The sequence below is a fragment of the Staurois parvus genome, unplaced genomic scaffold (assembly GCF_062004578.1).
Source record: "Staurois parvus isolate SC_StPar_1 unplaced genomic scaffold, SC_StPar_1.0 ptg002279l, whole genome shotgun sequence".
Taxonomy (NCBI): domain Eukaryota; kingdom Metazoa; phylum Chordata; class Amphibia; order Anura; family Ranidae; genus Staurois; species Staurois parvus.
This window is the reverse complement of record NW_028320075.1, coordinates 60054-73604: the sequence shown is the minus strand read 5'-3', so window position 1 is coordinate 73604 and position 13551 is coordinate 60054. Positions and strand designations below refer to the sequence as shown.

Genomic DNA, 13551 nt, shown 5'->3' with positions numbered 1-13551 from the left:
TTCACAGTGGAGAGCTCACTCCCTAACCTGACCTACAAAGACGGGATATTTAAAGCCCGGCTTTGTCTTTGATAAATGTGGGTCACAGGCGGGATTTAAATCATTCATAGACTTCCACACTTAATTATTCACCGGGCTTTGACACCGTTCCATGGATTCAAAGTTTCCGCTTAATATAAAACCCACGGCGGTGATCAAAGGATGATTTTACCCAACAATGAAGATGAAGTGTTGTAGTCCCTCTCTGGGGTTCCAGAAGTGGGATCAGCTGGCTGCGGGCCCCGGGGCCGTCCCCTCTGGGACCAATCCTGGTACTGTTGCCTCATTAGAGGAGCATGGAAATATCTGCAAGGCTTGTAGGCCTATTATATACAGGATACATACATACATATATATATATATATATATATATATGTACATATACACACATATTATATCCTGTGTGTATGCATGTATATGTATATATATATATATATAAAATTATTATATACGGGATATACTATCTATATATATAGATAGATATATATATCTATATATATATACAGGATATATATTATGTACAGGATATATATATATATATATTATACAGGATATATATTATGTACAGGATATATATATATATATATATATATATTATACAGGATATATATTATGTACAGGATATATATATATATATATATTATACAGGATATATATATTTATATATACACAAATTATTATATCCTGTTAAAATTAATATATACAGGATATATATACATATACACATGTTATATCCTGTGTATATATATATATATTTATAAAAAAATTTATATACAGGATATACAGGATATATTATCTATATGTACAGGTTATATATATATATACACAAACATTATTATATCCTGTGTGTATACATATATATTTATAAAAATTATTATATACAGGACATACTAGGATATGCTATATATATATATATATATATATATATATATATATATATATATTTATTATTATATTTTTATATATGTAAATGAACCCAGAGCAACCAATCAGAAGTTGTCACTGACCTGCAATTGGTATCCTGACATGTGATTGGTGGAGGCTGCTATCCTCTACATATTGTCATTGCTAATTTCAGGCCATTACTGAGTAAAATAGAACACATCTATTAAAGTAGATGTAATTGATAAAATCTCATATAACGGGCCCATTTAAATTTCTGAAGTGCGTCAATGCGTGTAATGCCGCCCATTCATGTGCACTGCACTGTGCTGTCTCTTGGCAAGGTGTGTTGGGGTTCTATTCAAATAAATGGCACCCCAAAGCTCCTTCCCTTCTGACAAGCATTGCATTTTGCGGCAATTCCCTGACTAATTAACATGCACATTGGTGGTGCCACCAAACAATAGTGCATGCCCCATTTTTTTTTTACAGAACACAACAACACATGTTAGTTTGTTGCCACATGTTGCACTTTGCTGCAACGCACATCCATCAGCAAGATGCCTTGGGATGCCAATTAAATGAGTTTCAACACACAACGCACCAATGTAACATTCATTGCTGTAAAGTGTGCAATAATTGCTCAAAGTGATGCGACAAAATGGTGTGAATAAGCCCCAAAGGGGTCCCTAATATTTCAAAGATCAATATTAGTATTGCTTAATCTGCAGCTTCCATTGGTGATCCTGAATGGTGCCTAATTCCAGTTTTTCCTGACAGTTATTCATGAACATTCCAGAGCATACATGTTTATGTGATGGAGAGAGTTATCATTATCATGGGGCCCCTGTGTCCTCATCCACACTCAAACCACACCCAAAAAAAGCATATGAAAGGTACTAGGGGCATCTCATGGGACTCCCTACTGACCCCGGGCCCTCGGGCAGTGCCTGAGTGCCCAAATGGTCAGTCCGCCCCTGTTCCCCTGTATGTCAGGGAATGGCTACTTCCATCAGAGGCTTCTGGAACAGGTGCCTTGCTTTGTGACAGGTTCTCTTTAGCCATCAGGTCTCTCATGCGATGATTCCAGCTATTCATTCTCCTCCGTTTCCTCCCGGCAGGTGATGAAATGCATCGTTGAAGTGATTTCTGACACGCTGTCCAAACCCAACCCCGTCCCCATCACTCAGGACTGCCTGGAGACACTCCGAGGAGGTGAGAGCAGCAGAAATCCAGAGAGACAAGGAGGCGCATGAGCGCAATACATATACAATGGTGTCCTTCCATCTCAGAGCATGCATCAGCAGCAGGGAGGTCTCACTAATGAGGATGATGACTTATATGATCCATTTCCCGTATTTATATATCGCCTGCATATAGTGTGGCACAGTAGCAGCTTTATTTTCTACCATTAGGACACAATGTAGTTGGGTACAGGGCTGCTGTTAGAAACCATGAGGCCCCATATACCCAACCTGACAGCCCCCCCCCCCCCCCACATTTATGAATGAACACAATGAGTGTTTGGTACCGATCACTCATTGTGTTCATTCAGGAAAGGAAGGGGCTGGTAAATGTGACATTTTCCCCCTGGACCCTTCCCCCCGCTCTCCATCCATAAGGATCCTGTTGTGTGCTTGCAGCTGCCGGTGGGAAGGAGAGGGGGGAAGCCGGCACTGTGGAGGGGTAGGAGCACACAGGGGGTCCTGGCCAGCAGGGGGAAATGTATAGTGCACAGGCTGTGGTGTATTTAGGTTTTTTGCTGCCCTAGGCAACACAAAAATCTGGTGCAGGGAGAGAGCCTGACACCGACCAACACTGGGACCCCCCAATCTCCCTCCCCCCCGGGGAAAGAGCCTGACAGTGACCAACAACACCCCTGCCCCATCCCCCCCTCCCACCCGAGAGAGCCTTCCACTAAAATCCACCCCCCATGGAGACAGAGAGACACTCACCTTCACAGCTCTGGACATCCACGAGAATGGCAGTTGGGCTCTGCATACACCATCAGCCAGCCCTCAGCTTCTCTTGGATCCCATCTGTTCCCCATGCCGCATATGTCCCTTCTTCCAGGGGGCAGTGCTGCCCCCCTAAAAAATGCCACCCTAGGAAAATGCCTTGTTTGCCTTGTGGTAAATACGCCCCTGTGCACAGGCAGGGTGATCATCGGGTGCAGCAGGAGGCAATTACTGGAACCGATCCCCTGTATGGCGCTCTCTGCAGCAGCTGAAAGCCAGTGGGAGGGAGAGGAGAAGAAGGCAGCTTTCAGCTGCTGCAGAGAGAGCTATACAGGGGATCGGTTCCAGTAATTGTTCCCCGCCATGCTGATCACTCTCCCTGCTCACATCCGATTTACCCAGCTGCCTGGGCCCCTCTGCTATCTTGGGTCCCATACAAGAGGACTGATGGTACCCCCTTATCCACAATGCTGATTGGGCATCTGACACGTTAGACCTCTTACACACGGACGTTCTGATCGGGTCCGCCTGCCCGTTTCGCAGGTGGATCCGATCGGAATCTCCATTCTCCTCTATGGAGCGGCAGGAGTAAACAGACATGTGCCGCCTACATCCAATCTGATCCGAACCCACAAAAAAGGGACGAATTGGGGGTCCAATTCTCCTTTCGTCCGTCGGATCCGGACGGATGGAGATCAACAGGTGGTCCATTTTCATCCGACCGCCCATTGAGGACAGCGAGTTGCTCTGTGCCCGCTCTGCAGCAGCGGAGGGGGACACAGACCTGTCATCCGCTTGCTCAGTGGGGATCAGCGGAGAGATCCCATGCTGATCAAGTGGATCCGCTCTGTGTGAAAGGACCCGCAAAGCCCAAATGAACTCCCTGTATGAATCAGCTAAAGAAAAGACATACAGTTGATTTTCTTCAGAAAGCAGCCACAGCCTGAGTATAAAAGCCTGTCCCTGCCAGCATGGTGCAGAGAAGGAGCTTTTCTCTTGGTGTGGAAGCAGTGGTCTCTCTGCAAAGGTATTACATGCCCCCAGGAGTGTATTTAAACTTTGTGCTGCCCTAGGCAACACAAAAAATCTGCTGCCCCCCCTCCTGGTGACATCTCCTCCAGAGCCCAGTGACGGTGGAGTTGAAGCAGTGGGTGCAGTGGCTGTCCATGGCCATGTATGGGTGGGGGGAGGGGATCTCCCGGTTCCGGTATTCCCGGTGTGAGCACCTCCCCCACCCTGGAGAGCAGGTGCACTCCTCTGAACAGCGGCTCTCCTCCCCAGGTGGTCTGTGATCCCCCCCCCCTGAGAAGGGGAGGTGCTGGCCCAAGGTGTATGTGTATCCCGGATCATTCCTCTTCCCCCCAGCTTCCCGCACTGGTCCTGGTGTCCCCGGGCTTCCGTCTCATACCAGTGACTGATGCTGAGAGCCACCTCCAGGAAGCCGAGGGCGGCCAGGGCGAGGCACAGACTGGCACTGGACTGGCCAGCAGCCTCATCACACTGGAGGAGAGGGGATCACAATGCAGGGCACCAGACCCCCAAGGGCGGACTGACAACTCATGGGGCCCCCCAAGGGCGGACTGACAACTCATGGGGCCCCTGTGTCCTTACCCAAACTCAAAAAAGCCTATGAAAAAGGAACTAGGGGCATCTCATGGGGCCCCCTACTGACCCCGGGCCCTCGGGCAGTGCCCGAGTTTCCAAATGGTCAGTCCGCCCCTGCAGCCCCCCCACTTACGACCCCCCCACATCACCACAATCCCACCCCCTGAGAGAAGAAGAGAGATTCACTATCCAGACCTGGTGCCCAGGAGAACCAGCGTTCCTTCTTCCGGGGGGACGGCGGTGCTGCCCCCTTGAAAAATGCCACCCAAGGCAAACGCCTTGTTTGCCTCGTGGCAAATATGTCCCTGTGTGCCCCCCCCCCCTGCTGAGTCAGACTTGTAGCCCCCCAATCAGCAGCAGGCATGAGCTTTGCTGATTGGAGAGCTCTACTTCTGACCCAGCAGTGAGGGTTCATTACAGCTGGATATATGTAGAAAGCAGGCAGAGTGTGAGTAGTAAAGCCTGTCCCTGCCAGCACACTGCAGAGTAGGACCCCCTGTTCTGTATGGAAGCAGCGGTCTCCCTGCAACACACCCATTGCTGAATCAGAACTATATCTCTGCAATCAGTAAAGCTCATGCTCTCTGCTGATTGGAGAGCTCTAGGTCTGACTCATCAGGACGCATGTTGGGCCTCTGCAGAGAGACCACTGCTACCACACAGAGAACAAGGGTCCTTCTCTGCAGCATGCTGGCAGGGACAGGCTTTTCTACTCAGGCTGTGACTGCTTTAGAAAAGATGAACTGCAGGAATAGAGGAAGAAGTGAGACCCGTCAAGTAGCAGAAAAAGGGCTCTATTGTGGAGGGGAACAGCATGGGGAACTGCTGTATATCAGGGAGATCTCACCTCTGGAGATCATACGAGATAGAAGAAGGATCTCCACCTATAACTGATATATTATCACTAATCAAGGCTGCTGTTAGGGACAACCTGACAGCCCCCCCCCCCCCAAAAAAAAAACAAAACACAACTTATGAATGAGCACAGTGAGTGATCAGTACCGATCACTCATTGTGTTCATTTAGGAAACAAAGGGGCTTGTAAATGTGACCTATTTATTGGAAGGTCATACGAGATAGAAGAAGGATCTCCACCTATAACTGATAAATTATCACTAATCAAGGCTGCTGTTAGAAACCACGGAGCCCCATACAGCCAACATGACAGCCCCCCCCCCCCCCCCAAATAAACAAAACACAATTTATGAATGACCACAGTGAGTGATCAGTACCAATCACTCATTGTGTTCATTAAGGAAACAAAGGGGCTGGTAAATGTGACCTATTTACTGGGAGATCATAGGAGATCGAAGGATCTCCACCTATAACTGATATATTATCCTTAATCAAGGCTGCTGTTAGAAACCACGGAGCCCCATACAGCCAACCTGACACCCCCCCCCCCCCCCACAAAACACAATTTATGAATGAACACAGTGTGCAATCAGTACCGATCACTCATTGATTGTGTTCTTAAGGAAACAAAGAGGCTGGTAAATGTGAGCTATTTACCGGGCCCTTCCCCCACTCTCCATCCTCAGGAATCCTATTGCATGCCTGCAGCTCCTGGTGGAAAGGAGAGGAGGGATGCCAGGCCGGCAGCATTGCGGGGGTGGGGGCAAACAGGGGGGGGCCTGGACAGCAGGGGGAAATGTATGGTGCACAGGGAGAGTGATGGGTACGGCAGGGGGGGGGGGGGAATTACTGGAACCGATCCCCTCTATGGCTCTCTCTGCAGCAGCTGCCAGCAGGAGGGAGAGGAGAAGAAGCCAACTTTCAGCTGCTGCAGAGAGAACCATACAGGGGATCGGTTCCAGTAATCCCCCCGCCATACCCATCATTCTCCCTGGCCACACCCGATTCCCCCCATCTGGGTGGTACCCCCCTGATCCAGGGCCCTGTTACTAATGTTACCTTTGAGTATGGTTGACCCTGTAAAGTATTTCTGATGTCTATATTGCAGATGAAAGGATCATCTCCATCCTCAGGCACCAGAATCTACTGAAGGAGCTGCAGGAACTGGCTTCCCAAGGTAAAGACACCTAACCCTGCACTGCACACACAGCGACCACTTCTACACGCATTTCAGAGCCGTGGTCTACTGTTGTCACCATCAGGAACCGGGTCCAAAGCAATAATGTGCGACCAGTGCTGAACAAATGCATGTAGACTGGAAGTGTTCTTCTTCTTCCTTCTTCTTCTTCTTTCCTCTTCCTCTTCTTCCTTCTCCTTCCTTCTACTTCTTCTTCTTTCTTATTCTTCTTTCCTCTTCTTCTGCTTCCTTCTCCTTCTTCTTCTTTTGTCTTCTTCTTCCTTCTTCTTTCCTCTTCTTCTTCCTTCTTCTTTTTTCTTCTTCCTTCTTCTCTTCCTTCTTCTTCTTTCGTCTTCCTCTTCCTTCTTCTTCCCTCTTCTTCTTCCTTCTTCTTTTTCTTCTTCCTTCTTCTCTTCCTTCTTCTTCTTTCGTCTTCCTCTTCCTTCTTCCTCTTTCTTCTTCTTCTTCTTTTTTCTTCTTCCTTCTTCTTCTTTCTTCTTCTTCTTCTTCCCTTTTCTTCTTCTTCTTTCTTCTTCTTCTTCCCTTTTCTTCTTCTTCTTATTTCTTCTTCTTCTTTCTTATTCTGCTTCCTTCTTCTTCTTTCCTCTTCTTCTCCTTCCTTCTACTTCTTCCTCTTTTGTCTTCTTCTTCCTTCTTCTTCTTTCCTCTTCTTCTTCTTCTTCCTTCTTCTTTCGTCTTCTTCTTCCTTCTTCTTCCTTCTTCTTCTTCCTTCTTCTTCTTTCTTCTTCTTCTTCTTCCTTCTTCTTCTTCCCTTTTCTTCTTCTTCTTCCCTTTTCTTCTTCTTCTTATTTCTTCTTCTTCTTTCTTATTCTGCTTCCTTCTTCTTCTTTCCTCTTCTTCTCCTTCCTTCTACTTCTTCCTCTTTTGTCTTCTTCTTCCTTCTTCTTCTTTCCTCTTCTTCTTCTTCTTCCTTCTTCTTTCGTCTTCTTCTTCCTTCTTCTTCCTTCTTCTTCTTTCTTCTTCTTCCTTCTTCTTCTTTCTTCTTCTTCCTTCTTTCTTCTTCTTCTTTCTTCTTTCTTCTTCCTTCTTCTTTCTTCTTCTTCCTTCTACTTCTTACTTCTTCTTCTTCCTTCCTCTTCTTTCTTCTTCTTCCTTCCTCTTCTTTCTTCTTCTTTCCTCTTCCTTCTTCTTCCTTCCTCTTCTTTCTTCTTCTTCTTTCCTCTTCCTTCTTCTTCTTTCTTCTTCTTCTTTCTTCTTCTTCCTTCTACTTCTTACTACTTCTTCTTTCTTCTCTCGTCTTCTTCTTCCTTCCTCTTCTTTTCTACTTCATCTTTCCTCTTCTTCTTCTTCTTCCTTCTCCTTCCTTTTACTTCTTCTTCTTTCTTCTTTCTTCTTTCTTCTTCTTCCTTCTTCTTCCTCTTCTTTCTTCTTCTTCCTTCTACTTCTTACTTCTTCTTCTTCCTTCCTCTTCTTTCTTCTTCTTTCCTCTTCCTTCTTCTTCCTTCCTCTTCTTTCTTCTTCTTCTTTCCTCTTCCTTCTTCTTCTTTCTTCTTCTTCTTTCTTCTTCTTCCTTCTACTTCTTACTACTTCTTCTTTCTTCTCTCGTCTTCTTCTTCCTTCCTCTTCTTTCTACTTCATCTTTCCTCTTCTTCTTCTTCTTCCTTCTCCTTCCTTCTACTTCTTCTTCTTTCTTCTTCTTCTTTCTTCTTCCTCTTCTACTTCTTTCTTCTGCTTCCTTCTTCTTCTTTCTACTTCTTCCTTCTACTTCTTACTTCTTACTTCTTCTTCTTCTTTCTGCTTCTTCCTTCCTCTTCTTTCTTCTTCTTCTTTCCTCTTCCTTCTTCTTCTTTCTTCTTCCTTCCTCTTCTTCCTTCTTCTTCTTTCCTCTTCCTTCTTCTTCTTCATCTTTCCTCTTCTTCTTCTTCCTTCTCCTTCCTTCTACTTCTTTCTTCTTCTTCTTTCTTCTACTTCTTTCTTCTTCTTCTTTCTTCTTCTTCCTTCTACTTCTTACTTATTTTTCTTTCTTCTTCTTCTTTCGTCTTCTTCTTCCTTCCTCTTCTCTCTTCTTCTTTCTTCCTCTTCTTTCTTCTTCTTCTTTCCTCTTCCTTCTTCTTCTTTCTTCTACTTCTTACTTCTTCTTCTTTCTTCTTTCGTCTTCTTCTTCCTTCCTCTTCTTTCTTCTTCATCTTTCCTCTTCTTCTTCTTCTTCCTTCTCCTTCCTTCTACTTCTTCTTCTTTCTTCTTCTTCTTTCTTCTTCTTCCTTCTACTTTTTACTTCTTTTTCTTTCTTCTTCTTCTTTCGTCTTCTTCTTCCTTCCTCTTCTTTCTTCTTCTTCTTTCCTCTTCCTTCTTCTTCTTTCTTCTTCTTCTTCTTCCTTCTACTTCTTACTTCTTCTTCTTTCTTCTTCTTCTTTCGTCTTCTTCTTCCTTCCTCTTCTTTCTTCTTCTTCTTTCCTCTTCCTTCTTCTTCTTCCTCTTCTTTCTTCTTTTTCTTCTTCTTTCTTCTTCCTTCTTCTTCTTTCTTCTTCTTCTTCCCCTTCCGATTTGCCCATCATTGCCGGGAAAATCGTCTGATCATCAAAATCGGCCGCAAATTTTCCACCATGACCGATAAAAAAAATGTGCAAAAACCCCGTAAAAAGGCCAACCAATTAACCCACTAACGGTCCAAAAATTGGCTGATTTTTTTTTGGACGAAAAATCGGCCGATTTTCGACCCGTCTATGGCCGGCAAAAGGCATAAGTGGATTTCTTTGGTGACATTTGCCTGGAGCTCTGCTTTAGTTACTCCCTCTGAGACCAAATCCCAGCAGCTCAGACAACGGCAATCGCCATAGAGACGCAGGGGAGGGATAATAATAGACACGATGCGGCGTAAGCAGCCGATGGCGGCGGAAGCGACCATTGCGTCAGTTGCTCCCGGCCTGGTACTCCCCCCCCCCCCCCCCGTGTCCTCTCTGCACCTCCATAGATTTCTGGCTGACAAAGCCACAAGTGATGCTATAAAGTGCACCTGTCATGGAGGCAGCAACCATTGCCTTCACCACACGATGGCGCCACCCTGCGCCGGCGGATTCTCCATAATGCAGAGCAAGCTAACTATCGCAGAGTCCGGTTGTATCAGAGTCACCCCTTCATCGCCGCTTTGTGGGAGGGGCATAGACACATATTGTAGAAGAGTAAAGGTCTGCGATGAGTGAGATTGGAGTCTCCAAACGTTTCACTTCAAAGGCCATGCCATAGATTGTACAAATATCTGCAGCATGAAAAAATCCTTGGCAGAGTCCCCCCCTACCATAAAGTCCCCCTTGCATTAAAATCCTCAGCAGAGTCCCCTTTACAATAAAGTCCCTATAAGAGTCCCCCTTACATTAAGATCCTCAGCAGAGTCCCCCTTAAAATTAAGTCCCCATAAGAGTCCCCCTTAAATTAAGATCCTCAGGAGAGTCCCCCTTACAATAAAGTCCCTATATGAGTCCCCCTTACATTAAGATCCTCAGCAGAGTTCCCCCCCCTACAATAAAGTCCCTATAAGAGTCCCCCTTACATTAAGATCCTCAGCAGAGTCCCCCTTACATTAAGATCCTCAGCAGAGTCCCCCTTACAATTAAGTCCCCATAAGAGTCCCCCTTACATTACAAATCCTCAGCAGAGTCCCACCCAACGATAAAGTCCCCATGAGAGTCCCCCTTACATTAAGATCCTCAGCAGAGTCCCCCCTTACAATAAGGTCCCCATAAGAGTCCCCCTTACATTAAGATCCTCAGCAGAGTCCCCCTTACAATAAGGTCCCCATAAGAGTCCCCCTTACATTAAGATCCTCAGCAGAGTCCCCCCTTACAATAAGGTCCCCATATATTGCACAGTTAAGGGTGCACCTTATACCTCCTTCTGTATTGTCTGTAATGTAAAGAAATAAAATGGAGACTGCAGCAGTTAGAGTGAGACTCCCACGTTATGGTCATGGAAGGTGGGTAGAGTCTGGAATTTAGAAGTGTTCCCAGGAGGTGGATGGTGCCCCCCCATAATTTAGGATTGTCTTTTAACACGGCAGGCCCCCTCCAGTGACACCACCATGGAATTTACCACCACAGGCGGTCTAGCCCCGCGCCGGGGGGGTGTTTTATTTTTGCGGCCATAACCCATGTGTGATCGCAGTCTGATCATTTACATAGCATTTGCTGTCCACAGGGGCCATGGAGAGGCTGCAGAAAGCGAAGAAGAATCGCGGCTACGAGGAAGAGCTTTCCGGCGTCCTCGAGAAGCAGGATGACAAAGCCCCTGACTCCGGTTTGTGTCGCTGTGACTCTGAAATCCATCTCCCTTTATCCGGTGACCTTGGTGTTCTGCACCCTGCGTTTATATGATACCCTGCTAATACTGCGGCTGATGGTGACAATCTGTGAAATGAGCAGATCCTGGGTTTTTCCTGTTCAGCTGAAATGTGATATCTCCCATCTGATCATAATGATAGAAACTGCTTAAAGGGACATTTTATAAAATTATTAAGTATGCTAAAAATGTATAAAATCATATCAGGGCTGCAGTGCAAGAAGCACGCTGATAGGAGTAGAGAGCAGAGTGACAGAGAGGTGACCCTATTAGTCTTCTGTTTCTCCATTGACTTTCCAGCCAAAGGCTTAGGGAGGGAAAAGACTATTAACCACTTCCCGACGACCTGGTGCATATATACGGCCTCTCGGCGAGTAGGGCATTAACCCCTTCCTGCCCAGTGCCATTAGTACAGTGTCAGTGCTTTTTATTAGCACTAATCACTGTACTGGTGTCACTGGGGATGTCAGTGACACCAAGTCAGTCGTCCCCCCCCCCCAGTGTCCGAATGGCTGCCGCAGTCCCGCAATAAGTCGCTGATGACCGCTATTACCAGTATATATGAAAAACAAAATTCCAGTATCTATCCCGCCATTTGTAAACTCTATACCTTTCATGTAAACCAATTAATTTACACATATTGGGATTTTGTTTTAGCACAGACACGGAGCAGGAGACATTTTGGCTTAAATTTGTGACGAAATTTGATTTTTTAATTTTTTTTATTGGACAAAAAGTCAAAAATATTGTTTTTTTTCTCAAAATTGTCAGTCTTTTTTTGTTTATAGCGCAAAAAATAATAACTGCACAGGCAATCAAATACCACCGAAAGAAAGCTCTGATTGTGGGGAAAAAAGGATGTAAATTTCATTTGGCTGCAGCATTGCACGACCACGCAATTGTTAGGGGATGCAGAGGATGGCGAGAAGGGGAGGGGGGTGCAGGGGATGGTGAGAAGGGAAGGGGGGTGCAGGGAATGGCGAGAAAGGGAAGGGGATTCAGGTGATGGCGAGAAGGGGAAGGGGGTGCAGGGGATGGTGAGAAGGGAAGGGGGCGCAGGGAATGCTGAGAAGGGGGCACAGAGGATGGTGAGAAGGGGGAGGGGGTGCAGGGGATGGTGAGAAGGGGAAGGGGGCGCAAAGGATGGTGAGAAGGGAAGAGGGCGCAGGAAATGCTGAGAAAGGGGAGGGGGCGCAGAGGATGGTGTGAAGGGGGAGGGGGCGCAGAGGTGGTGAGAAGGGGAGGGGGGGCAGGGAGTGGTGAGAAGGGGAAAGGGGTGCAGGGCATGGTGAGAAGGGGAAATGGTGCAGGGGATGGTGAGAAGGGGAAGGGGGTTCAGGGGAAGTCGAGAAGGGGAAGGGGGTTCGGGGGATGGCGAGAAGGGGAAGGGGGTGCGGGGGATGGCGAGAAGGAGAAGGGGGTTTGGGGGATGGCGAGAAGGGGAAGGGGGTTCGGGGGATGGCGAGAAGGGGAAGGGGGTGCAGGGGATGGTGAGAAGGGGGAGGGGTGCAGAGGTGGTGAGAAGGGGAAGGGCACAGGGGGTGGTGGGAAGGGGGTTCGGGGGATGGTGAGAAGGGGAAGGGGGTGCAGAGGATGGTGAGAAGGGGATGCAGGGGATGGTGAGAAGGGGAAGGGGGTGCAGAGGGTGGTGAGAAGGGGAAGGGGGTGCAGGGGATGGTGAGAAGGGGATGCAGAGGATGGTGAGAAGGGGAAGGGGGTGCAGGGGATGGTGAGAAGGGGAAGGGGGTTCAGGGGATGGTGAGAAGGGGATGCAGAGGATGGTGAGAAGGGGAAGGGGGTTCAGGGGATGGTGAGAAGGGGATGCAGAGGATGGTGAGAAGGGGGTTCGGGGGATGGTGAGAAGGGGAAGGGGATGCAGAGGATGGCGAGAAGAGGAAGGGGGTTCAGGGGATGGCGAGAAGGGGAAGGGAGTGCAGAGGCTGGTGAGAAGGGGAAGGGGGTGCAGAGGATGGTGAGAAGGGGAAGGGGGTGCGGGGGATGGTGAGAAGGGGAAGGGGGTTCGGGGGATGGTGAGAACGGGAAGGGGGTTCGGGGGATGGTGAGAACGGGAAGGGGGTTCGGGGGATGGTGAGAACGGGAAGGGGGTTCGGGGGATGTGAGAAGGGGAAGGGGGTTCGGGGGATGGTGAGAAGGGGAAGGGGATGCAGAGGATGGTGAGAAGGGGGTGGGGTGCAGAGGTGGTGAGAAGGGGAGGGGGCACAGGGGGTGGTGGGAAGGGGTTTCGGGGGATGGTGAGAAGGGGAAGGGGGTGCAGAGGATGGTGAGAAGGGGAAGGGGATGCAGGGGATGGTGAGAAGGGGAAGGGGATGCAGAGGGTGGTAAGAAGGGGAAGGGGGTGCAGGGGATGGTGAGAAGGGGAATGGGATGCAGAGGATGGTGAGAAGGGGAAGGGGGTTCAGGGGATGGCGAGAAGGGGATGCAGAGGATGGCGAGAAGGGGAAGGGGGTTCAGGGGATGGCGAGAAGGGGAAGGGGATGCAGAGGATGGCGAGAAGGGGAAGGGGGTTCGGGGGATGGCGAGAAGGGGAAGGGGGTTCGGGGGATACGAGAAGGGGAAGGGGGTGCAGGGGATGGCGAGAAGGGGAAGGGGGTTCAGGGGATGGCGAGAAGGGGAAGGGGATGCAGAGGATGGCGAGAAGGGAAAGGGGGTTCAGGGGATGGTGAGAAGGGGAAGGGGGTGCAGGGGATGGTGAGAAGGGGAAGGGGATGCAGGGGATGGTGA

General features: G+C 48.1%; 1 protein-coding gene across 2 annotated transcripts in view; it reads left to right on the top strand.

Moving 5' to 3' along the window:
• Positions 1 to 13551, top strand: part of CHGA (chromogranin A) — a 37546-nt gene that overhangs the window by 11759 nt on the left and 12236 nt on the right. For both annotated transcript variants that reach the window (XM_089665630.1, XM_089665629.1), the window contains exons 4-6: positions 2043 to 2136; positions 6448 to 6516; positions 10669 to 10767. In XM_089665630.1, coding sequence (XP_089521756.1) covers positions 2043 to 2136; positions 6448 to 6516; positions 10669 to 10767 — 262 coding nt within the window. The remainder of the gene's footprint in view (positions 1 to 2042; positions 2137 to 6447; positions 6517 to 10668; positions 10768 to 13551) is intronic.